General features: G+C 41.7%; 1 protein-coding gene across 1 annotated transcript in view; it reads right to left on the bottom strand.

Annotated features, from left to right (window-relative positions):
• arvcfb (ARVCF delta catenin family member b) overlaps positions 1-27,846 on the bottom strand; it is a 275,952-nt gene that overhangs the window by 6,486 nt on the left and 241,620 nt on the right. Inside the window, exons 13-19 of the mRNA XM_079687092.1 lie at positions 13,450-13,577; positions 9,620-9,770; positions 8,794-8,986; positions 6,778-6,889; positions 4,728-4,815; positions 2,451-2,542; positions 2-114 (exon numbers count right to left, since the gene is read on the bottom strand). Of these exons, the coding sequence (XP_079543218.1) occupies positions 13-114; positions 2,451-2,542; positions 4,728-4,815; positions 6,778-6,889; positions 8,794-8,986; positions 9,620-9,770; positions 13,450-13,577 (866 nt within the window). The 3' untranslated portion in view covers positions 2-12. The remainder of the gene's footprint in view (position 1; positions 115-2,450; positions 2,543-4,727; positions 4,816-6,777; positions 6,890-8,793; positions 8,987-9,619; positions 9,771-13,449; positions 13,578-27,846) is intronic.

Below are 27,846 nucleotides of genomic sequence, written 5' to 3'. Positions count from 1 at the left end.
CCATGCATGCATTTAGACCCAGGAGTCAACAGGCTGGGGCTTTACATCACAAGCGTCCACCAGACTGACCGCAGGCCTGTTACTCCTGATATAGTGTTTCCTATTTGTGTCATTCTGTAGCCACAGGACGACGGGGTTAAAAAAAAAAGAAAACACAGCAAACAAAAAAGAAGTCAATACATTTCACAAATACACTCGCCAACCCACGCCACATGCATCCAGGATCAGAGGAGCCCGTGTTAGTTCCCCGCCTTCAGGAGGGCTTGGAAAGAGTGATTTGAAAACAGTGAATCAAAACATGAAAATGAAAGAGGGAGAGAGCGGTTTCACAGCCGAGTAGCATTCAAAGCAGGGAGAACACCTCTGGGAAGAGCAGACGGTAGACTTAACACTTTGGACTAACGCTACAAAGTCTGCGCGCTGAAAAACAAACACGTCTGTGATTACTGTCCACGGCTTCTAAACCCCACGCTGCCCTTTCAAGATGTGAGAGGACAACTCCAGCATAAGTAGTGAACCTACGGTAAATATGATTACGTGTCAAGACTGAGGTCAGTGTTGAGTCACGAAGCTGCCAAAAGATACTTTAAGGTACTTCAAGCAGGAACTTTTTAACGGCTATGGCCAGGGGCGCCGCCAGGGATTTTGGGCCCCATGAAAAGATATCACCTTGGTTACTTAAACGTTTTTTTCTTAATGTTCTAAAATAGTTTGGGCCCCTGTCAGTCACGGGCCCTTAGAATGGTCCTAACTTTTCACCCCCTTACGGTGCCCCTGGCTACGGGGCTCGAGGAGGGCTTTTATTTGACACAATAGTCTTCTACAGGAATACAACTGGTTTACTGTCCACAGCAATAAGCGAATGTGTCAGTGTCAAATGTGCTATAAAATATAACTACCTGCTGTTTTAGTTAGTAGTTAAGTAGTTAAGTAGTTTTATGGAAAGAATATGTTGTTAAAAGATACCTTCTGATTGAAATATTTGTCCTGTTTGCTAATCCACATGTATTCCATTGCCAGTGGGATTTAGATGATGACGCCGAGAAGCTGTTAAGTATAAGTAAAGTTGCTTATTGATATTGATTTCCACTTCTACGGTAAAACGTTGTAATGTTTCTCAAACACCATAGCCGTCATCTTAGCCTTTGCTGGTTTTTTTCAAGCGTATTTGTCTTTAATTACATTCTTAGTGTTGCTAACCATGAGTTTAACCTCCCAGATCGATGCAGTGGTGTAGAGGTGTGCTCCAGGGTGTGGTCAGTGCACCGTGGCGTCACAAGAAACACTAATGACAAGCCAAAGGACAGAGCTGCAAAGAAAGTGGACCTTTGCACCAGAAAGGGAAAGTGGCTTTTCAGCAAGGTGGTAAGTTCCCCAATAAATAAAACAACTGACTTTAGAGAGGAAATACATTCTGAAATGCATCCTGAAACAGTTCTAGTTTCTAATGATCAGCTATGATCTCAGATGATTTGATTGTTAAAGACCACTGTGGCTCACACAATAAGCTGCAACTTGTGTAGAGACTATTTCTACAAAGAGCGGACATTGTTGCCACATCGACGCCTTTCAGGAAGGATAGGTTATATATCTAAACGACATCTTTTAGTTCTTTTAGTTGAGCCACAACATAAAGAAGGAGACAAGTCATACAAACCCATTTTCTGTAGGAACTTAAAACAAAAATATTTCCATTGGTATCATAAACTCTACCCAATCTCTAATAAAAGGAGAATAACTACAGACTGAGGGCAAGCTAAGAGCTGAACCCGACAGGTTTATGAACTTTGCTCGTGTCATTATGGCTTTGCCTCTGAGAGATCTTTAGGAGCTGGTTGTAACCTGCACAGAGAAGCAGATATATGACCGTGGACTTTAGCTAAACTGGCTTTAATGGACTCTTTATTGCTTTCATTTTACAACCCCGCAGGGAAAGAATCCCTTTCATCTAACACCGAAGCAGATCAAAACCAAACTACAAGAAAGGACTTGAGAGTCATCTGACATGTGTCATCCGTGCTCGGAGGCCATTATTCTGCGAGTCCTCTTTGAGGCTGAGCAGCCAATCAGATGAGCAAGAAATAAACTTTGACTGCGGTGTATAATCAGCAGAGGACCACTTGATAACGCAGCGGTCTGTTCAGAGCCGGAGCGAGGGTCCCCTCCACCGGGAGCGTTTGTTGGCAGTTCGTTTAATCAGTCTCAGATTAATTGCTTTACAGACACCAGAAGCTTACACTCCATGAACTCTCAGATGTGCACGGAGCAACATTAACAGAGAATGACAACTTCCAGCCTCTTTACAGAATGGATAGGATTAAGAGCCTGTGATGAGGACCACCACAGAAAACATGGAGAGAGAGAAGGAAGAAGAAGAAGGACACAGAGGAAGAGGACATATCATTATTTCATCCTGTTTCCTGCGGGCGCCCAGAAGAAGAAGCCTTTACCTTTAATGGCTCCCGTTCTGTCTGCTCCACTGAGCCGTCCACCGTCTTGTATTTGAGGTCCTTGTCCCTCTGGTCGATGGTGGAGTAACCATCTAATGAGGGGAGAGAACAAGGGCAGCTTAATCCTCTCTGGCCGCCATTTAACAGAAAAGTGACAGAAAATGTACAGTGTTGTTTTTACAGAAGTGCCTGAACGTTAATAGACACAACAAGGTGCTTTTAGTAAAGTGAAATATCTACTTCTTCCTCCTCTGGCTGCAGCAAATATTTGTCAAACTTTTGCCTGACCTTGTGTGAGACACAAAAGAGAGCACACATGCTTTCTCTATACAAACTGCAGACCTTGCACCCTAACAGCGACGGGAATGATGTGGCGTTTGCAGCAGAGAGGAAGTGGGTCTGTTTCAGCAGCAATAAATCAAATCTCCTCAGATAATACACAGGTTCCTTCATTTCTCCACCACTCAGCGTAAAGCTTCAAATTGTTGTGCATTTATAATTAGTGTTTTTTCGCACACTTTTTACACAAAAAGCATAAACACATTTTTTATATTTTTCTGCATTTGCAATGTTATCCCTGTTACATACTAATATCCATTGAGCTCTGAATGTTGTAAAAGAGCCATGTGACACATTCTCCTTGTTCAAAGTCGCTTCACACAAGTCCTACTCTGCAGTATTTTTAGCCCTACTTTAACTTCGAGCTCAATTCCTAAAGGGATTCTTGGACGCTTGATAAATATGGGCTCAGCGTGATATACCCTATGAGGATGTCTTTGAGTAAGTGTGTGAATAATACCCTCTAAAGGAGAATTATTTATGGCAGACCCTCTTATTTGATCTAAAAAAACAGCGAAACACTTCAGAATTTTGAACAACAGCAAGATTTTCACTTTGAAAGAAGCCCAGCCGAGCAGCTCTGCCCAACGAGATATTAAACGTGTTTTTATTTAAGTGGAGAACCACCCACATGTTTTAGTGTTAAGCTTCTAATTAAGGCCCAGCTTTGAACAAACATCTTGTCAAGAAAGAGAGGGGTCTTGCATTCAGCATCAAAAACGACATGTCTGCGAGATCACAGTGTGCAGCGGTTTAAAAAAAAAAAAGCATCTTGGCAACGCTTAAAAAAGTGAGTGGAAGAGATGTCGAATCAGAGACGCTGTTTGGAAACTGGAGAGAGATTAGAGGAGAGCGAGCTGTTCTTTGGCGAGGGACCATCATGCAGTCTGGCTCTTACCTGGACCCAGCTCCTCCACAGGTATCATATCACCACTGCCACATTTCCTGGTGCCTGCATGAAAAGCATCCAGTTGCCGTTCGTACACAAAAAAACTGAGTCATGGAGCCAAACGCTGCTGCTTTTTCGGGGTAATGGTTCTCGGCCAGTGAGTGGATAATGCAAACTGAGTGGGCCGGTGTGAGCGCTGTGTTTCATGTGAATGTATGGATGCAAAAAAACAACCAAAAAAAAAGGCAGGCACAAGGCCATTAAACTGATGATATGCTTTGGACTCTTCTGTCAAAGAGATGTTTGTTGTTGGGCCAATATTCTGCAAAAGTACCTCCCCACCCCCGCCTCATTTACTGCTGCTGCTAAAGAAAACCTACAACCCAGTTCTTGATGGTTAGGGGACATTTAAAATTATCTATGACCTGCTTACGTCAATTTAAAACCGACATCGAAAACAAAAAAAGAGTCTGAAATAAGGACATGTTTAAATTGGTCAAAACAAACTTTTTCTGCAAAAGCTCCCACTATGATATTTATTTGTAATTCCCCTATGAACTGAATTCTTGCAAAAATAACACACAATACAGGAGAAGAGCGTAGCAAAGTGGCAGCACAGTGCTTCAATAAAGCCACACACACACACACACACACACACACACACACACACACACACACACACACACACACACACACACACACACACACACACACACACACACACACACACACACACACACACACACACACACACACACACACACACACACCTAACCCTAAACGTAACCAAGTCTTCACCCTAAAATTAATGATTCCCCTCATGGGGACCTCCAATTTGTCCCCATAAGGGAAGCCAGTCCCCACACGTGACTGTGTAAACAGATTTAGGTCCCCACAAGTACAGTAATGCTAGGCCACAGACACACAGACACACAGACACACAGACACACACACACACACACACACACACACACACACACACACACACACACACACACACACACACACACACACACACACACACACACACACACACACACTTTACTGACCTTGGTTCTTCTCCATCAGGGGGAGGGTGGTGTCGTCGTAGCCTGGCTTGCCGTTCTTGGTTGCTTTAGGGGTGACTGTCGCTGTGGGCTGAGAGCAGAGAAAGACAACATGTGAACCAGAATTACAGCTCCAACAGGGACAGGTGGAACCGAGGGAATATGTTGTCTGTCTCAATGCTAAGAAGGATTCTGACCAGACAAATATAATATCATATTAAAAAAGTTGACAAGCGACATGTTCAATATTAGTCTCTTTGTCCATTTGGCAGGATTATGAAAAACTACCAGTCCGATTTTCATTAAACCGAGGGGACAGGGAGCTACATATTGCAGCAGATCCGAATCACAGCAAAGTTCCACAGACTCAGTATACATTTTAATAACATTGTATTATTTGCTACGTTCATGTGGTGACAAATTAATCAGAAATATAAAATCACATGAATGCCCTCTTTAAGTAGGAACAAAGATACCGAAAAAATTGGCCAACATTTGAAGACAAATTTCATAATTTAATCGGTTTCATCTGCTTTTCATTTTCCCACTAATGCTGGAAACACTAATAGCTCTTTGTAGTGTCCCCAAATTAGTATTTACAGCTCGGGAACATTACAAAGTTGAAAAAATGACTCGGGGAAACCAAGTTGGGTAGTGAGTCCATCGAAGGAGCACATGAACGCACCATTGGCCTTGGCAGGAGTTCATTGGCGATTTATATTCAAATCATTCTACGAAATGAGTAGTTGCTACTCTTTTTGTACACTCTCTTAGAGGGACACTTTATTTAAAGGGGTTCTTCTCAACATCAGAGGTGGGAAGTAGTGGAGTACAAATACTTTGTTGCTGTACTTAAGTACATGTTTCTGGTATCAGTACTTTACTCCACTACTTATTTTTCTGAAGACTTTTAACTTTCTACTTCTTATATTTTGAACACAAATACCTGTACTTTCTACTTCTTACATGTTGAACCCAAATACCTGTACTTTCTACTTCTTATATTTTGAACACAAATACCTGTACTTTCTACTTCTTACATGTTGAACCCAAATACCTGTACTTTCTACTTCTTACATGTTGAACACAAATACCTGTACTTTCTACTTCTTACATGTTGAACCCAAATACCTGTACTTTCTACTTCTCACATGTTGAACCCAAATACCTGTACTTTCTACTTCTTACATGTTGAACACAAATACCTGTACTTTCTACTTCTTACATGTTGAACACAAATACCTGTACTTTCTACTTCTTACATGTTGAACACAAATACCTGTACTTTCTACTTCTCACATGTTGAACACAAATACCTGTACTTTCTACTTCTTACATGTTGAACCCAAATACCTGTACTTTCTACTTCTTACATGTTGAACTCAAATACCTGTACTTTCTACTTCTTACATGTTGAACACAAATACCTGTACTTTCTACTTCTCACATGTTGAACTCAAATACCTGTACTTTCTACTTCTTACATGTTGAACTCAAATACCTGTACTTTCTACTTCTCACATTTTCCAAACAGGCTGTTTACTTTAGTCTGAATGTGTGTTTGGTGGCGTGATCATTATTATTTAGAGTCATTGCGTGCCTATTGATTTGAACACAATCCGTGTATCCATCATTTCCTGGTCTTCTCTAAAGAAGAGGGACCAATGAAAACGTTGTCATGTTGCCGTTGGTCACCATGGAAACATTCATTAGCTAACAATGACATTATTGTTCTATTAATATAAAGGGAGGTCAGGTACTCTTTAAAACAGCTGCTAGTTATGGGTACTTTTTACTGAAGTACATTTCAAAGCCTCTTTACTTTTACTTGAGTAAAGAAGTTTAGTCAGTACTTCTACTTTCACCAGAGTATTTTTAAACACAAGTATCTGTACTTCTACTTGAGTAAAGGATGTGTGTACTTTCGCTATCTCTGCTCAACATTTGTGTCTCTAATTGTTAATAAAATATATTCTTTAAGAACCTTAGATAACAACATCAGTGTTTAGGATACAGATTATATGTGATGATTTACAAGATGAGACTTCTGTACCTGGAAGTGGCTTTTGTTCCATCCGTCCTTGGTCAAAGCGTTCCTCAGTTCCTTATAGCTCCAGACCGTCTGCAGAACGTGGGACGCAGCCTTGGTTTCGCGAGCCGATTGGCTGAGAGGAGGCCACAGACAGGAAATGAAGGAATACAAAAACAACAATTAAAGACAGGAACCTAAAATAACCCCGAACAGTGACGCCTGGGTTTATTCAAAGACGCGGAGTCCCCTGAGCTGCTCCAGGGTCTACTTTTTCATTCATAGTGAGATGAGTGCACATTTCCTTTCATTAGCTACCTCTGAGACGCCAGTATTAATTACATGTGGGTGGGGGCCGCGCTTCAAAGAACGCTAATCTCATGTGGGTGAGAGGAAATGCAGCTATTTGGCCTGAGAGTGAATTATTTTGCATACTCATGCTAGTTAGAGTGACTCTCTGATCAATACTTCACCTCACAAGGTCGGGACTTTGAGAAGTGCTCTTGATGTTAAATTAAAAGCAGGGTAGACACACTTCAGTTTGACTGGCTGACACTGCGGTCATTTAAAACAACTCTTTAGAATACCTGCGTTCATATCTGAGAGTTTTCATTACAAGGTTGTTGTGGAGAGCTTTAGAAGTATGACGACACTCTTATATAAGCAGCAACTTCAGAGACCCCCCCCTCTATAACAATGCTTCTGAAAGCCTGTTAATTAATGTGTGGTGTGTTGTTATGTGTGTGTGGGCGCAGCTTGTTAGAGTAAAGCATTGTGGGAGCCATTAGAGACGCATTGCATTATCCTCTATGATTTGAAAGGCTCGTTGCATTCAAGGTCACGCAGTAATTATTACATGTGTCTCCACGGTGTTTCTTTACTTGTGGCACGGTTCACATGGATATGAATGCACAGTGTGTGTTTGGCTCACTGCCGGAATAGAATTAGATTGACCTACAGTATTAAATCGAGGATAGGAAAACGTGTGTTACAGCATCACTGGACATAGTGAGTCATTGGGTAAAATATGAACTCTTTAAGGAAGCTTATTTTTGAGAAAAGGCAACAAGTTTTGAGTGTTTAATTGTGCATATTCAATATAGGGCGGCCAATGTGTAAAAGGTAGCTTACTTATTACATACATTCTTCATGTTGTAAAGTCACATTCATTTGGGATGTACTGTGTAAACAGGTGGAAGAAGTAATCAGATAATAGTAGTGATATTAAATTGTAAGTACAAGTCCTGCATTCATTCACTCATACTTTTACTTGAGTGAAAGTACTGGCATCAAAATATACTTAAAGGTGGGGTACTGTAGGTCATTTTGTAGAAACCAGCTTGAGTGCGCTAGAATTAGAAAATACACAGCCGGAAGAAATCTGCCACTTCCTTACAGAGCCCCTCCTCCAACACACATGAACACGGACATGACCAATGAGGGCACGAGATAAGTTTGTGCACAGATGGAAGGCTGACAGGCAGGTAGGCCATCCAGTTACTTTAGCCGGGCCGGCTCAGATGATTGGTCGTGCTTTTTACAGCACCACGGCTTCCAGAGATGACATTTTTTAATGGATTTTTTGTCAAAGCACTTCAGATATTCATTGCTATCGGGATGTTAAGAGCATTCCATGGAATATAACAAAAAGTGTATCTCGAGCCGGTTTCTCAAACTTACCTACCCCACCTTTAAGTAACAACAATTAAAAGAATTGTATAGTGGCACACAATACAATCATGATTATGATTCTTGATGCATTCATGTGTTCATCAAAGCCAGTGAATATTGAAATAATATGAATGGCTTTGTATACGGCTGCGGGATATCCTCACTTATAATTATAGATCATTCTTTTTTGATTAATTTAGATGTTATATTAGTAACAAATGTGAAGCAAATACATTTGGTGGAGAAAAAAGAACAATATTGGCTTCTAAAAAGTAGTTTAAATAAATAGGTACCTTAAAACTGTACTCAAGTTCAGTACTGGATGTACTTCCTTACACCCCACCACAGTCTGTATTGATTGAGTCTCACCTGGTCCGGTTGATGGCCACCAGCTTCTCGATGGCCTGCGCCTGAGCGAGGGAGCGGGCGTTCTCCGAGGAGTCGGTCACGATCTCGTGGATGGTGTTCAGGATGGCCACCACCGTGTCCTCCTCCAGGTTCTTAGCCGGCCGCTGCTGGCCCGACGGCAGGTTGCTCACCAGGTCCCGCATGGCATAACTTCCTGTAAGTGCACATTATTGTAAAGGTTAATAATGTTAGTAATAGTGATTCATTTAAAATCGAATCAAGAACACAAATGAAACAGGTAATTATATCAGGCTTACTATTAAATATGCCTTAACGGGTTTTATAGAGGCGACACATGTAACTGTGTCATGCTGTTTCACTAGGATTTCAGACAGCATATTCTTGCCTTGAATAAATTGACATTATTGTTATTAGCTTCAGAAATACTCTATTTAATCAAACTCCAGTGGTTAGATTTAACAATAAAAAATATTAAAAAATTATTGAGACATTCTTTGGAGGAACTTTGGAAGATTACAAATCCATAAACTCACACTGCTGCATCCTCATATTAGCTTTAAATTACATTTGAAATGTATTTTTGTACAAAATTGGGATTTTTACACCATCTCATACAATGGAGTTAAATTACATTTATGGTCAGGAGGAATAAATACAGCCTTTCAAAGTTAATGTACGCCTGAGTATCGTTTGAAAGATGTCTGAACTTTTCCTTTCGGACGCTTCGTATCTAACAACAAAGTCTACAATATGTCCGTCGATTTGCAACCGAAATGCTTCATCTATGATGCCATGTTCAATCAGTGTGTGAGGCTGTTGTTGGTACCGATCAGGTCCTTGTTGCGGCGGTCGATGGAGAGGTTTCTCAGCGCGATGGACACCGCCCGCACCACCTTATCAGAGTCAGAGCGCAGCAGCTCCACCAGGATGGGAAGACCTTTCTCCTTACGCACCGTGGCTCGGATGTAGTTGGACCACTGGAGGGTAGAAAGAGGGCGGGATGTGACTACTTTTCATAATTTGTAACCTTTAACCTCCACACTGACAGCAACTTCCTGTTTGACATTCATGCAGACACACACAGACCCACCTGGGAGCTGCCCAGCATCACCATACATCTTTCTTTGTTACCACTGGGAACGCTCCACTGAAGGAGCCCAGGTCACCTCCATGAGGACACACACACATACTGTACACACACTCACACACACACACACGCTTAATCATTCATTCAGTAACTACAAGCTCTGCTCCTTGACTTATTCATGACATCACACAGCGGGACTCTGAATGGACATGTGATATCATTTGTCTTCATTTAAACATCAGTGGGTTTTACGTCTCATTTTTTTTGTTCCATGAAACATTAAGTTTGACATAAAAGGGTTTATCTTCTAAGCACTGAGACCCCGAGAGATGCAATTAAGGCAAGGACAGGCCTGGTTGATCCACTAGGTGGCAGTAGTAAGCTTTAAGAGACATGTTGATGCAGTGGTAGAGTAATAAGAAGGAGCAAGGAGTGAAGAGGATTGAAAGAAGCCGCTCTATCCTCTCAGGGAGCAGGGCATGCTTCGTCCAGATGTGACAGAGTGATGTCACAGCGGCTCCAAAGGGGGCTTTTTTTTGTGCTACAGAGGAGGAACTTCATAGGGCAAATACAATAAGTCTAGCTAACAATTAAGAGGTAAACACAGGTTGAAAATCAAATAAGAAAATGATTTTTTTCTTTTAAAGAGTCCTCTCCTGCTGATGTTCAGGTGTATATCAGTATGTAGTATCTCTACTTTAAAGAGTCCTCGCCTGCTGATGTTCAGGTGTATATCAGTATGTAGTGTCTCTACTTTAAAGAGTCCTCTCCTGCTGATGTTCAGGTGTATATCAGTATGTAGTATCTCTACTTTAAAGAGTCCTCGCCTGCTGATGTTCAGGTGTATATCAGTATGTAGTGTCTCTACTTTAAAGAGTCCCCTCCTGCTGATGTTCAGGTGTATATGTAGTGTCTCTACTTTAAAGAGTCCTCTCCTGCTGATGTTCAGGTGTATATCAGTATGTAGTGTCTCTACTTTAAAGAGTCCTCTCCTGCTGATGTTCAGGTGTATATCAGTATGTAGTGTCTCTACTTTAAAGAGTCCTCTCCTGCTGATGTTCAGGTGTATATCAGTATGTAGGGTCTCTACTTTAAAGAGTCCTCTCCTGCTGATGTTCAGGTGTATATCAGTATGTAGGGTCTCTACTTTAAAGAGTCCTCTCCTGCTGATGTTCAGGTGTATATCAATATGTAGTGTCTCTACTTTAAAGAGTCCTCTCCTGCTGATGTTCAGGTGTATATCAGTATGTAATGCCTCTACTTTAAAGAGTCCTCTCCTGCTGATGTTCAGGTGTATATCAGTATGTAGTGTCTCTACTTTAAAGAGTCCTCTCCTGCTGATGTTCAGGTGTATATCAGTATGTAGTGTCTCTACTTTAAAGAGTCCTCTCCTGCTGATGTTCAGGTGTATATCAATATGTAGTGTCTCTACTTTAAAGAGTCCTCTCCTGCTCATTTTCAGGTGTATATCAGTATGTATTGTCTCTACTTTAAAGAGTCCTCTCCTGCTGATGTTCAGGTGTATATCAATATGTAGTGTCTCTACTTTAAAGAGTCCTCTCCTGCTGATGTTCAAGTGTATATCAGTATATAGTGTCTCTACTTTAAAGAGTCCTCTCCTGCTGATGTTCAGGTGTATATCAGTATGTAGTGTCTCTACTGGGACATGTCTCCATGCTTTAATTTTCAAAAAGCTCTTTATTTTTCTCATGCTGCCTGTGCTGCAGCACCTCTTTTCACCCTCTGTCTGAAACCAGAGCCCAGTCTGCTCTGATTGGTTAGCTGGCCGGCTCTGTTGTGATTGGTCAACCGCTTAGGCTATAATTTACAATGTGTAGGAGCGCTAGCCAATAGGAGTGTGAGTGTTATATAGTGATGTGACTACTTGACTGAGAAAGACCATTTACATGCACAAACACGTATTGAACACATTACGGGAAAGGGAAAACCGCCCCCAAAAACACATCAAAGGGTGCCTTTAAAAGATAATTCAGTCATTCTGATCAGCTCCAACAGGAAAAAACCAAAAGCAAAGGAGGATTTATCCTCAAAATGCTCACCTGAGCTGAAAATCACTACTGCTGAATTATTAACGCTGAATGAGAGACTCTGGGCTGAAACTCCAAAAGATTAGTGGAGGCGTTTTTCCCCTAGAGAGAGAGAGGGATGCTGCTGATTCAGGACTGAAGGATGTGTTTATAGGCTGACACACGGGTGTAAAGAGAAGCTCTGCCTGCTGGAAATAACACAAGTGACCGCTCCAGCCTGAGGTGCTGCTCGTAAACAGGCATCTGACAACTAGCCTTCCCTGTTGATAACTAACTGAGAGCAGACGGCCTCTCTCTGCTCCACAGCAGCCGCTTTAATTGGAATAAAAGTCTGATCCTGGGTGAGGAGGCTCTTATATCATCCATCATCAGAGGCAAACATCTCCAGGGGAACGTTTGGGTTGCTTCAGTTATCTAACCCTTATCTGGTCGTGTCATCCTTCTTATTTCACGGCTTGCTTGACTCCTGGAAACTGATTTTTGAAACTCAGCGATCTGCTATGTTTTGATAACAGACCAATGCTAAGGACACTCTAAACTCTAGATGATGTGCAGTCATATTAATCAGCAGAGAGAAGTCGTTGCCAAAACATTTTATGAGTTTTCAGTCTGATATGATCAGAAAAACACTTTCGTACTGCATACAATCATTGCTAGCTAGCTGGTTAAACATGGCCATCGTCGCTTGAAGTCAAAGCAGCTGAGTGTGATTTAAGACAACACTACACAGTTGAAATGAACATGAACAAGTGTTCAACCCACAGAGGTGGGAAGTAGTGGAGTACAAATACTTTGTTACTGTACTTAAGTACACATTTCTGATATCAGTACTTTACTCCACTACTTATTTTTCTGCCAACTTTTTACTTTCTACTTCTTACATTTTTTCTCCTTCTCACATTTTCCAAACAGGCTGGTTCCTTTAGTCTGAATGTGTGTTTGGTGGCGTGATCATTATTATTTAGAGTCATTGCGTGCCTATTGATTTAAACACGATCCGTGATTCCATCATTTCCTGGTCTTCTCTAAAGAAGAGGGACCAATGGAAACGTTGTCATGTTGCCGTTGTTCAGCATGGAAACATTCATTAGCTAACAATGACATTATTGTTCTATTAATATAAAGGGAGGTCAGGTACTCTTTAAAACAGCTGCTAGTTAAGGGTACTTTTTACTGAAGTACATTTCAAAAGATTTTAAAGAAGTTTAGTCAGTACTTCTACTTTTACCAGAGTATTTTTAAACATGAGTATCTGTACTTTTACTTGAGTAAAGGATGTGTGTACTTTTGCCCTCTCTGCAGACCGACGACCTGTCAGTGTAATAAGGAAGTATCCAGATTGATAAACCCCAAACCTCAAAACCCTTCAGACTCTGTGTTCCTGCACCTGCTACTGAAAGGTCAACCATCAGGACAGACTTTGCAAAAATACAACATGTGTGCAAATGCAATCTAACATTCAGACAGGACATAGTGTCCTCGTGTTGTAACCCCCCCACCCACACCTCCTCAGGGACTTACGGTCCACTGTCCAGCGCTGAGGTTCTGCAGAGCGCCTGCAGCCGCCTCCAGGGTGTTGTAGTTCTGGCTCTCCGTCAGCAGAGACAGGTACAGCCTCACCACTTCAGGCTGATACAGCAGCTCGAAGCCTGCAGGGAAACACACACACACACACACACACACACACACACACACACACACACACACACACACACACACACACACACACACACACACACACACACACACACACACACACACACACACACACACACACACACACACACACACACACACACACACACACACACACACACACACACACACACACACACACACACACACACACACACACACACACACACACACACACACACACACACACACACACTGGTTAGACTATCTGGCAAAAGACAGACAAGCCAATTAGGCTGAGTGAAGGTACCGGCAGTACCAGAGTGCTGGGTTTTATCTCGGACCATGGGGAGGGTTTTTTGGCGAAGGGAAACAGGGTAAGAAGCTTGGGTTTCCCATAATGCACCATGTCTCTGGGACAACCTTAACAAATGCAACAACATTAGGATTGCAGCTAATTGCACGAAAAACAGGTCCGTTTCTTTTATTCATGTGGAAGACTTTTATTGAATTAAATATCCATTAAAACAAATGCTGGAACAGTGCTTAGAAGGTTTAATAAGCATTATGATGAAATATACTTATAAAGGATGAGAGGACAAGAAGGAGAAGTTATTGATCCGACCAAACCCAGAGCCACTATAGTCGATAATTAGGCCTTTCTCGGATGGAAACTTAATGACATTATCAGCTGTTAGACAGTGCAGGCTCACAGAGAGACATTAAATCATATTCATACAGGGTCGTTCTTATTTTGCACAACTTCTTAAGTGCTTTACAAGGGATCAACAAGACGATTCAATTAAGCAGGAGGGGGGAAGGGGGGGTTCAGAGCGAAGGTTTCTCCTGGCAAGGTCACGTTGAGCTGCTATCATCTCTGGAGGGAGGCATGCATCTTTTATGGCGGGATGCATTAACCACAGGAGGGGGAGACATCTCGTCAGACTTTAATGGCTTCCGCAAAACACCTCTCTGCTGCTTTTAAAGACACTGAAGACACGTTTTGACGACTATGTGCATGTTCGAGTGCTGTTTTACATACATCTTAGGAAGTAGTTACGGTTAAGATGGAAAGGAAATGTTTTTAGAGGGAGAAATCAAAAGCAGTTCTTCAACAGGGGGCTGAATCTGAGGCTCGATACTTAGAGGTAGAGTGTTTTATAAGTTGGTTCACACATACAAGGAATTTGCTTTGGTGTAAAGTAGTTTATCCATTACCACAGCAAGAGGAATTACGTTTTTAAAAAGGAGCAAATATAGAACAAAATAACTATTAAAAAATAAAACAAGAAATGTTTAATAATATATTAAAAATACAAACATATATAGAAATAGAAATATACAAATGTAGGTATGATAGGAACATGACAAATGACTTTTTTTTATAATAGCAAATGTGAAGTTTATCAGAATTTCAGTTGATAGAGCTGTACATTTTTAAAAGACCTCTTAATAGCCCTATTTAACAAAATCTTCTATTAAGCCTGCGTCACACTGTCCCGAAATTGACACCAGATGGACACACGATAAAGGAAATGTTCAAATTCGGCTCTGATTGTAACAACATCGGGCCATTCGTGAGGGCATCTTAAGCCATCGTATGATCAGGCTCCGGCAGCAACTTCGTGAGCGGTGGCAAAATCTTTGGCATGCCGAACAATTGCCGAAGGACCTTGCGAAGGTTCATTTTCGTGTTGAATTAGTGTGTCCATTCTGCCCTTCGTAAGGCCATCGTGAGGGCATATTGTCAAATCGTGTCATCTTCGTCTTTACTTCGTGTGATCATCGGTGCCATCGGGCATTTTTCGTCTCACGAAGACAATACGAAGGAAACAAGAAGCTGCCCGATTGTCTTAGGAAGGCAACACGACTACGTGAAGCCCTCGCAATGCCTTCGTGTAGCCATCGTATTATAGTACAATTTGTGTTCTGTGAAACTGAAAAGGATATTACATTGTTTTTGTTACTTTCGTTGCAGTTGTATGTCTTAAGTGTCATTTAGGTTAACTTCCTGTTTTATTTAGATACTTTTATTTTGACATTACATTACATTACATTTAGCTGACGCTTTTATCCAAAGGGACTTACAATAAGTACTGTACATTCGACCAGGAAGATACAACCTTGAAGAAAAAAGAATCATATAAGTACATTAGGTTTCATAGAGACAAACATTTCAAGTGCTACTCAACTGGCTTTAGATAAGCCAGCCCTTTATTAGTATATAAGTGCTTTGTTAGTAATTCTATCGCTCGAAATGGAGTCGAAAGAGATGAGTCTTCAGTCTGTGCCGGAAGATGTGCAAGCTATCTGCTGTCCTGATTTCAATGGGGAGCTCATTCCACCATTTTGGAGCCAGGATTTTTGAAGGCGAGTTTACGCTGTTGACAGGAAGTTGTTGTTGCTATGGAAATGACGGAGTGTGTGGTTCGGGTGCCATCGTGTGGCCTTCATAGGCATCGTACTTGCTTCGGCTGTTGACCAAGTTCGGGGTCATCTTCGTGCAAAATTCACAATTCCATATTCGTGTGTCCATCTGGTGTCAATTTCGGGACAGTGTAAACGCGGGCTTCTATTACAGAATGTCACCAGCAGCTTCCTTATCCCCGGCACTATAAGCAATTTCCAATCCTTCTTCTATCCCTTTAGGGCTTGATTACAAAAAGATATAACCCACTGTTGACCACTGAAGCATGCATTTCCAAGTCTCTATTTGAAAACCTCTGTATCTTGTGGGCAGGGATATATAAAAACAACATTTGATTGACGTGAAAGCAAGCGCTGATAAAGCCTTCGGTGCATTTTTTTGAGATCTTTTTGTTCCAAGTACAAATGCATGAAAGCATTAAGAGGGCATCTTAAGGTAACATTATTGTCAGTAGAAGAATCAGAACAGTGAAAGAAGGATGGGTGTTCTTTGTGAGTTTGAGAGTTTTTAAAACGGAAAGCCACATCCCACACCCGTCATTTGCCGAGCTGAGGCGCACTCTGCCAGATTGAGACACGGCTACATAGTTGTTAACACTGAAAATGCAGGTTTTCCATCCCTGTGGTGTTTTCCCAACGCGAGATTATGCCAAGCTTTCTCCAGAATGTGTGTGGGAGGAAGTTCAGGTCGGGAGGATGTGACTGAAACTTATTTTCCAGGATCCATCATGCACAGGACCTGGAGTCGTAACCGTGTGCTCAAACATGAATCACATCAATGGCTTTCTTCGGGGGCGACACATGAGGGGAGAGTGTGCAAAAGCAGACACTCAGCAACATTCTGCATGCTCCTCATATTTCTGGGCCCACGGGGTGCACACTCAGCAAACTGGAGACCATGTTGCAAGCTCTCGTGATGACAGACGCTTCATCTCCAAGGCTCTCTGCACAACATGTCAGCCATGTTCAACCAGTGGTGCCAACTGTGCTTTCTTTTGGGAATAGAATCTGCAAATCCACATTTCCTACATCTTCTAATTCCTTGCAACCAAGTGACTTGTGAAATTGCCCTTTTTTTTTTTTTACGAACGAAGGAGCCAAGAGAAAACATGTGCTGTTTAACAAAGGATGATGAGGATGGAAGGGGATTCACTCAGCCTTTTAAACTAATTCCTTTATCCTTAGTGGAATTCCTCGCTGTGGAGCCAGAGGATATTTTCCAGAGCTTTCACTCAGCACCAAAATATGGAGGTCTGTCCAAAAAGCACAAGCTGTTTTGATGGCAGCCGTGCACTGTAGGGTTGTTTTCATCAGTTCTCTCCTGCTGCACTTTTGTCCTGTTAGTTGTCAGTTTGTTACGCTGGATTACAATTCGTAGGGGAGACGAGCTGTCAGTGTGACGCGACCTTGGCTTTGCTCAGGGCAAACCACGGCCTATGTTCACTGACACACTGCAAACATGATGGGATGAAGTAGCATTGAGTCTACTTGTGTTCTTACTTTATAGCAACTGCTTTGATCCTTTAACTTAAAGTGAACTTAAACTACTTCGGCTGTCTAACAATGCGTAAGAAATACGTTTACTGCACGTGATGAATTCCTAGATTTAAATAGTACATGTTAGAAAACTGTATTTTAAGGGAGCTTTAATCAATATGTTTGTATTACAGGGTCTCTAAGACTTATCTATTTCCACTCAGAATGAAATGTAAGATTAATTTCGTGAACATTCGCTCTCGGCATCTTTGTAAAAGCAAGAGGTATTTGGTAAATAGTTAAAAAATGTGATTTTAACCCATGTCTTATCAAACTCCACATTTGTGGAATCAGCTTCCAGTTTGTGTTCGGACGGCAGACACCCTATCCGTTTTTAAGAGTGCGCTTAAGACCTTCCTTTTTGATAAAGCTTATAGTTAGGGCTGATTAGATTCAGCCCCTAGTTTTGCTGATATAGGCTTAGTTTGTTGGGGGACATCTTACTTCTTCCTTCTCTCTGTCTATACCTGTGTACTCTCATGTTCCGATTAACCCAGCTTCCCCACATTTCTTTCTTTTTGGTGTCTATAGGCCTATACGCCGGGATCCAGAGTCATGGATGATCCTGCGGTCCTGTGTCATGGATCGCGAGTCCTGGATCTTGAGTCGTGGCTGTGGTCGTGGATCATAAGTCCTGGATGGATATACTCCTGGATTCATCTTCTTATTATAGACACATGCATTTCCAAACATTTGGACTACCTATGTTGCACATTTATTATCTTTTCAATTTACACACGGCATCTATTGCACGTCTGTCCGTCCTGGGAGAGGGATCCCTCCTCTGTTGCTCTCCCTGAGGTTTCTCCCATGTTCCCTTTAAACTGTGGGGTTTCTCTGGAAGTGTTTCCTTGTACGATGTGAGGGTCTAAGGACAGAGGGTGTTGTATTGTCATACTGATATTCTGTACAAACTGTGAAGTCCACTGAGACAAATGTAACATTTATGATATTGGGCTATATAAATAAACATTGATTGATTGATTGATTGATTATGTTGATTTTTTTCAATAAAAAAATTAAAATATCCTAAATCCTACTTACAATGTCTAAGCATTATAAAGTATTTTGATTTATTGATTAAGGACCTTACAATTGTAATTAAGATCTTATTTTTGGTCATGTTAAAGGTAGGGTAGGTAAGAATGGAGAAACCAGCTCGAGTGTGCTAGAATTTGAAAATACACAACCGGAAAATATCTGCCCCTTCCTTCAGACTTCCTTACAGAGCCCCTCCTCCAACACACACGAACGCGCACATGACCAATGAGGGCACGAGATTTGTGCACAGATGGAAGGCTGACAGGCAGGTAGGCCATCCAGTTATTTTAGCCGGCTCTGATGATTGGTTGTGCTTTTTACAGCGCTACGGCTTCCACAGATACATTTTTTAAAATTATTTATTGTCAAAGCACTTCAGATATTCATTGCTATCGGGATGTTAAGAGCATTCCATGGAATATAACAAAAAGTGTTTCTGAAGTGAATTACCTAGCCAACCTTTAATGCCTTTGAATCTATTTAAATATGCCCAGCAATCCTGGTATCAAATATGACCTATAATAATGTTAGTTGAGTAGTTTTTGGGGACACCAGTGTATTTATCGTAGAGACAGTATTGAATCAGTGAGACAGAGGGGATGAAATGTGGCAAATGGTCCAGGACCAGCTCCACCAATCGAGCTCTACAGCAGCCCCGATCACATGTTTTGCGTAAAAGGAATCTGATTACAAAATTACCTTAAAAATAACTACTAGATCACAGAGGGCAGTGTCATGCTCCACCGCTGTCAACATCCAGCTCAACGATAAAAGAAGTGAGATGATCTGTAATGAAACCCTAACCCTCCCTACCCAGCGTGTGCTCAGCACAGCGTGTATATTTCCCATGCTTGCGTGTTAGCGTGGCAAACATCACACACAATCGTGGCCTCCTTACAAGCCCCCTGCTGAGGGACCACACACACACACACACACACACACACACACACACACACACACACACACACACACACACACACACACACACACACACACACACACACACACACACACACACACACACACACACACACACACACACACACACACACACACACACACACACACACACACACACACACACACACACACACACACACACACAGAGATACAAATGGGCTCAGTCGGTAAGGTGTGCACAAAATGCTCGTGGGATCATAGATCTTCGCTAAATGAGGTGAGAGGGGAGGAGCGGAGAGAGACAGCGACAACTCCTGAAACTGATGCAAAGCTCAATTAGTGGCCGGGTCCTGAAGAGAAGGGGCTCTGTTTGAAAACTGGGTTAGAAACAAAGTTAGGATGAGGTGATTGAGGGATGCTCAGTGAATAGCTATAGCATTCATTCGGCCCAAGTGGCTTCACTATTGACTGCATTGTAGCTGTGTGACAGGATGCTTAATGATAATGGATTAACTGATGGACTAGGAGCTGACACACACACACACACACACACACACACACACACACACACACACACACACACACACACACACACACACACACACACACACACACACACACACACACACACACACACACACACACACACACACACACACACACACACACACACACACACACACACACACACACACACACACACACACACACACACACACACACACACACACACACACACACACACACACACACTGAGCCCTCTCCCTGGCGTGTCAACAAAGTGATTCATTGATCCAGTCTGCCTACGAGGCGCCTCTTCCTGCTTCTACACTAGCGCTGCACCACCGCCATTTATCTACTGCTCTGTTCCAGACACACAGAGCTGCCATCGAATCAGAGGACATGACGGTGTTTCACTTTCTACAGATCGTACTGTCGCGCCATGAAAGAGATGGAGAGAGACGGATGAAGATAGGGCTGCACAATAATACAACTGTATCTAAAATGCAATAAAAGCAATAGCTACATTTCAGTAAGCGCAATATTTGGTTGATGCCTAATATGTGGAATTATCTGAACAGGTTTTGTGGTTCTGCTGAGACGTCCCTTCTGCAGACTTAATAAATAAAAGAGGTGTTTGGTCCAGGGCCTCATATTCTGCAGAGGTCTTTTAAAAATGCACAGCTCTAACACCTTATTATATTTTATATGAGCATATATTTATTTACTTCATGTATTTTTCTCTTTTGGTTTTAAGTATATTATGTGCTGCACAGTTCGGACTTTATATATAATAATAATAATAATAATGCATTTTATTTATATAGTGCTTTTCACAACTCAAACAAGTAAATATAGTAAAATAAAATAAGCAAAAAAAAAAGGCAGTCAAGAGGAAGTGGATTGAGACAGAGTTGAAAAGATGTGTTTTGAGGCGGGACTGAAAGACTGTGAGGGACTCAGATATATTTATTGCCAACATCTATGCTGTAGAAATTGTGCATGTGAAAATAAACTCTTTGAATCAACTCATCACATGATGGTCATTTGAATTAATTCATCATTGATAATGTGAATGTTTCAAAACGACCCTCCCCTCTCATATTGTAAATTAAAGGGGATTTGCAATATCCTAAATAAAAGCTAAATAGATTTTTTTACAATAGTTTTCATTGACTTTTTTGTTGTTTTGTATCTTCTTTAATTTATGCATGTGCCATACACACTAACGGCCCCTACACACGGCGGCGTGCGTTGCCGCTTCAACGCTTCTGCCCATTCACTTTGAATGGGGTGACGTCACGATTCGCTGAACTGCATTGTGGGAGCAAAGCGTAGCTTCTCTCGCGGTGCTCGCTGCAAAAGTAGAGCAATGTTCTACTTCTGCAGCCTCGACGGAGGCGTCAGCCAATCGAATCATATGCCAGTGCAAGCTCTAGCCAATCAAACCGCGTGCTTGTGTGTCTGGGGCGGGAGGTTCATGTGATTGGTTGTTGGTCGAGTTTAAGCCCCCCCCCCCCCCCCGGCAAGCGACAACGCACGCCGCCGTGTGTAGGGGCCCTAAGTCCTCGTATGTGTAAATCTACTTTGCAATAAACCTGTTTCTGATTCTGAACTCATTATTGTTTTCCCAAACTGTCAACCGAAGTCATTTGGTTTGAGTTTGTTGCTCTTACCTATTCTACGTTGACAGGAATATTGTAATACCACAGCCTCTGACCTCTTAATTGAAATGCTAGGTATATCCAGTGCTGTAGAAACGATTTGCTGTAACGTTGTTCCCAACAGAGAAATGGAAGACAAGTTAGGAAACAGAGAGCAGAAACTCTCGCAGGGCCTACGCTGACCACAGGGTCACATTCCCCCCGATGGAACACATGCATAAATAAATCAGGCCATTCCAGTGGGAAAGCCTCGAGTCTCCGGTCTCATTCCACATCTGAAACTCGTGCACGTTTAACCCGGCCGGCCCCCTATTTTATGTAAGAATGTCTTTGTGTACGCAGCCACATGGGGAAGTGCTACAGAGCTAATGACGGCTTTTTGCGGGGCAAAGCCACAGCGGGGCGATGGATAAATCAGCACATCATTAAAAGTATAGTGGCAACGGTATAATGATGGCCGGGACTCTCTCCGGTTCATTAAAAAGCAAAAGGTGAGCGATTGAGCCACGTCAACAAAACACGGTAATTGGCACGGTTCGCAAGGCCGTGAGAAATGAATTCCACTCTTGAGTCATGAAGTTTTTGAGAATAATGCTCTTTTTTTTTAGTTAAGATTCTTGGAGAAGCACCCAATGGATGCATTTATAGACACTGTTGGTATTCCAATGGTAGATTATTAGAATTTGACTTTTTTTTAAATCCAGGCTTAAGACTTTTCTTTTTGCCACTGCTTTTAATTGAACTATTCATATCTTAAACTGCACTGTAACTTTTATTCATGTATTTTTTCTTTTAATGTTTATTTTATTATCTTTGCTTTTTAATGACTGTTTTGAAATGCCATTTTCTTAATGTCTTTCTTGTAAAATGAACTTGCCTTGCCTTCTTGAATGTAAATAATTAGTTTGAGAGTCCCTATTTTGCTTTTTGGGGCTCCAACACACTGTACGTGATAGGCTAAGGGGCGGGACATCTCTAACTGTTGACCAATCACAACAGAGCCGGCCAGCTAACCAATCAGAGCAGACTGAGCTCTGGTTTCAGACAGAGGGTGAAAAGAGGTGCTGCAGCACAGGCAGTATGAGAAAAATAAAGAGCTTTTTGAACATTAAAGCATGGAGACATGTCACAGTAGAGACACTACATACAAGCATTAGCATAATATGTCCTATTTAACACTCCTAAACCAGCTTTGTAGTACATCACTAGACTATAATATGTTTGTGAATAGTGTCACTTGAGGAATGTATGCTTATAATTCTGATTAGGTAGTAGCATGCTTGATCAGAATGAATAGCAAAGTCCTTGGGGAATTGTAATTAATGTTTGCCGTAAATTCTAAACAGTGTTAATGTATCTTAACGTATTACTAGAGAAGATGAGATGCATTGTGATTCCATTTGTATTCTACAGATGCATCCTAATGTCAGGCGTGAATTTAATCAGGACTAGATACGAGATGCATGTTAATGCTTGATACAAGGTACACTAATTTGACTTTCTAATTCTTTGTTCCCTACTCTTTCTGGTGTGATTTCCTTTGTGGCAAACCATTGTTAAAAAGCTCTTAACCCATGTCTGGTTCCGCTGATTAAAAACATGCAAGTGTCCTCCTCCTCAACTGTAGGGAGAACACGTGACGGAGGCTCGAAATCCCTTTCTCTCCACAGCCCTCCCAACGGACTAGCGGAGCCAAAACAGAGTGCACAGCCGGGCTGAAAAGGCCGTTCACCCCCCCGTCACCCCTTCAAAGTGACAGGGTTCAGGAGTCAAAGCTTCATTTTCTCCCCCTCCTCACCCAGTTGGCCCCTGTAGCCGATTGGCATCTCTGTGGGCAGCCCCGGGGCGTCACACATTAGCATACCCACACAGTGGTTTGGCCTCAGTGTTGGCTGTTGACAAAGAGAGAGCCAGAAGGTGGCAAAGGGCCCATCTCTTGGACAGTATACCCATCAGCTCTGGGCCACAAATATGTCCCGGCCTGATGAGCGAGGGAGAAAGAGTGGACAGAGATGGGGGGATATTACTGGATGCACAAGGCGAATATGCATCACTAACCCTTCCTCCCTCTATCTTTGCCATTTCACGACAGGGGTCCTGCTCCAACACTTCAAAAAGTATGCTCCATGAAAGCTTGTTTCCTACCATTCGGCACAATGGGGCCCTTTTAAGTAATGACAGGGAAGTACTTCCTCTTTCCTGGGCTGAGACACCAACGAAGTCCTGCTGTGGGCTTTTAGTCCAAAGAGGACCCTTCAAAGCAAAAACCATGCTGACAAACTGACACCAAATCGTCTGAAATGTCCTAGCACTTCTTTAAAGGTGACCTATCATGCAAAATGCACTTTTGTACGTCTTTTATACATGAACATGTGTCCCCGGTGTTCCAGGGAACTCACCAAGTGTCAGAAAACACAACCCTCTCTATTTTCCTCCATACCCAAATCTCTTAAAAAGGGGTTGCAACGGATCTGATACAGACTGATCCAGATTTGAACACTTCTATGACGTCACAGAAGTGGCGCTGCGGCTATTGGGCCAACTCCACCAATCAGGAGGAGACAGCCACGGACATTGCCGTTGGAAAGCGCTGGAGACGCTGTAGTACATATGCCAGGCCTGTAGATGGTGCTGTTCTCACAGAATCAGCCCATGATGCAAAGACAGTGTTAAATTGAGCGAAATGAGGAATGGCTAAAATGCATGATCTGTTTGGTATTTTGAAAAATAAAAAGTGTAAATATGCCTTATATAGGTATGGTCCTACACTATATTATTCAAATATAGCATGATAGGTCCACTTTAATGAAAGTCCATTTGGAAATGCTCCATGCCTCCCACTACCACCTCTGAACTGTAGACAGAAGCAGAGTCAGGGGGTCTCTCACTCTTGAGCCCTGGTTGTAATAGGTTTTCTGGTCCTCTCTCAAGAATGTGCCTTCAGCCATCCGGCCTCTCGTGGATCAACAGTGGTAATGCTCCGCTTGTTTGTTTCCAATGTTCCTCCTGCTAATGCAATAATGTGTGAGGGCCTGAGGTGCAGGTGTTACTTTATATTACAATCTCTGTCAGGTGGAGATATGATTTCCCCCTCGGATGAAAAACATAGACAAAACATGTCACTTCTCCCTTCGTGTGGACTATGAAAAAAGCCTTTTCATAACAATTTGCCGGGATACAACAAATGGCTTTTAAATGTAATATTGCTCAATGTTTAGACATATTTGACAGATAGCACAGATCGCCTGTTTGTGCTCTCAGCCGCACAGTGAGGTAGTTTGGTTCCTCCATGTTTGGCACAGCTAAAAGCTTCATGTCATCGATCCTGGTTAGACATAATACCAGGGAGAGGAACAATTACATTTTACTAGATTTATTTAATCTGAATTATGATTTGTATGATAATCCTTGAAAACAGCTATGACACTAATTTTACCATTTTTTAAAAGGTGGATACATTGAACAGCTTATGATATTTAACATGACAAATTAAGCGTGAATCAATATTGCATTTCCAGTTTCTGTCTTGGAGGATATAACTATAAGTTGTGTTAACATACAAGATATAAAAATAACTCAAATAAAATATTTAAAAAATATGTAAAACCCAAACAATCAAGCCATCTTCGGCAATCTTTGCTGTTCAAGGTCATTTAACACTGAATGAATGAGTAAGAAAGTAGTTTTGGCCATGCACAGTATTATTTAACCTTAACACAACTAAATACATTGTAAGAAAGAGAGTTTATGTTTTGCTGTTTTTGCCAAATGTACGTGTATTTCAAAACAAAAGAATACATGATAGTAAGACAACATTGAAAAAAGTTTAAAGTGGACCTATCATGCTATATTTGAATAATATAGTGTAGGACCATACCTATATAAAGCATATTTACACTTTTTATTTTTCAAAATACCAAACAGATCATGCATTTTAGCCATTCCTCATTTCACTCAATTTAACACTGTCTTTGCATGGGCTGATTCTGTGAGAGCAGCACCATCTACAGGCCTGGCATATGTACTACAGCGTCTCCAGCGCTTTCCAACGGCAATGTCCGTGGCTGTCTCCTCCTGATTGGGGGAGTTGGGCCAATAGCCGTAGCGCCACTTCTGTGACGTCATAGAAGTGTTCAAATCTGGATCAGTCTGTATCAGATCCGTTGCAGCCCCTTTTTAAGAGATTTGGGTATGGAGGAAAATAGAGAGGGTTGTGTTTTCTGACACTTGGTGAGTTCCCTGGAACACCGGGGACACATATTCATGTATACAAGACGTATGATAGGTCACCTTTAATGTAATGCAGCAAATATAGCTATATCATTTTCTTTTCGTATCATAGTTCAAGTGCAAGAACACTGGAAGTCTTATCCATTAAGGACTTAGATAGCCAGTGTAACAGCCTTCTCTGCCTGGGATCAGAAGGTGAGGTTTCATCATCCACCATCCGAGCCCTCTTCCTTTTACTTCTTGTCAAAGCCAACCACCCAAGACTAAATAAAGTGCAGGTTGTACAAATCTTGAGGCCTTCTCCAGGGCCAAATCCCTGTCCGTTTGAAACTTCCTCTGACACTGAACATTACTTTGGGATGCAAGTGCTGAATTTCTATTGTTTACCTGTGTGGGTGTAAATGGCGTTTTGATAACTTCCCAAATTACGGGATCATGTGTCGGAGTAATTTGAATCACTCACAGTGTTTTACGATGCCTGGGAAGCTTTAAAATTCACGTATGTGTTCCTTCAACTGCACTTCCTGAGTTGGTTATCAAGTCTCAAGAGAAGACTTCCACCAATGCAGTTTGAGCACCTGCTAAGGAAGTTGGAAGCAACATTATAGAAACAAGCACTAGAGCTTTCGGCTACCAAGCCCCGTTCCTCTGGAATCAACTTCCAGAGACGATTAGGGAGGCAGACAGTGTCCACACATTTGAGAGCAGGTTAAAGACTTTCCTTTTTAGTACAGCGTACAGTTAAGAGTGGTTTTAAACCCCCCTTTTATACATCCTCATGGACCCTTCGTTTTATGGAATTGTATTTATTGTACTCTAACTGTATTTGTGTCATTGTGTTATGTTCTTTTTTAAATTGGTATTTTCACATTGATCTTGTAATATACGTTTGTTGTTTTTACATTATTTTACATTGCCAATTGTGTGATTTTGGGCGGTATAAATTTGAATTGAATTGACTACATGGGTACGTCTGTAATGGATTAAATCCAGCTTCAGTGATCTGGCATTGTGATCAGAGATGAAAATAATTGAACCAACATAGTGAAAAACAATGGATGAGACAGAGGGAAATACATGTGATCATGTGATCTCTGCAGTTCATAAGATACTGTAAGACTTTATTTATCCCGAAGGAAATTGTTGTGCCAGAGTTACAAAAATACAATAAACACAAAAGCATAATAGTACAACTGTATGCTAAAAGTGCAGTAAAAAGAGAAATTAAATATCTACAGGAAAAATAGACAGCCACATAATTAATACCCTAAACCTAACACCAGATACTGACTGGTTTTCGGACCCCCCCAGACCCCCCCAAGAAAGCAAAAATGCATGTTTCAAAGTGGCCTTTTATTGTGGCCAGCCTAAGGCACACCTGTGCAATAATCATGCTGTCTAATCAGCATCTTGATAGGCCACACCTGTGAGGTGGGATGGATTATCTCGGCAAAGGAGAAGTGCTCACTATCACAGATTTTTTCAGATTTGTGAACAATATTTGAGAGAAATGGTTATTTTGTGTATATAGAAAATGTTTTAGATCTTTGAGTTCATCTCACGAAAAATGGGAGCAAAAACCAAAGTGCTGCGTTTATATTTTTGTTCAGTGTCTGAATATTACCAGTACCGTATTTAGTAGTGCAAAAAACCGTAGTGGCAGATACGTAATTGCACGTCATAACATGTCAATCATTTCAAATTGCTTTTCCTTTTTGTCCAAAATGTTCTGAGAGCAGCTTTAGAGCCTTCTTACACACTCACGTCATGAGGCTGCACGACTTCTCTTCAAACTGAATACACACAAACACACACATTGCACATGCAGCACATGTTTGGACTGTGCTAATAAGTTGTATGCAGGATGGAGGACACATACAGAAGAGCCCGCTACTTCAGTGAGGACATTATGTTTTTACTATCAATTTAATCTCTTTCTTCTTCTCTTTCTCCCACCTTTTTTCTATCTGTTTTCCTCACAGTC

The sequence above is a fragment of the Notothenia rossii genome (genome assembly GCF_949606895.1).
Source record: "Notothenia rossii genome assembly, chromosome: 6".
In the NCBI taxonomy this organism is placed as follows: Eukaryota; Metazoa; Chordata; class Actinopteri; order Perciformes; family Nototheniidae; genus Notothenia; species Notothenia rossii.
The sequence above is the reverse complement of the archived record's forward strand: the minus strand, read 5'-3'. Positions and strand labels throughout refer to the sequence as shown.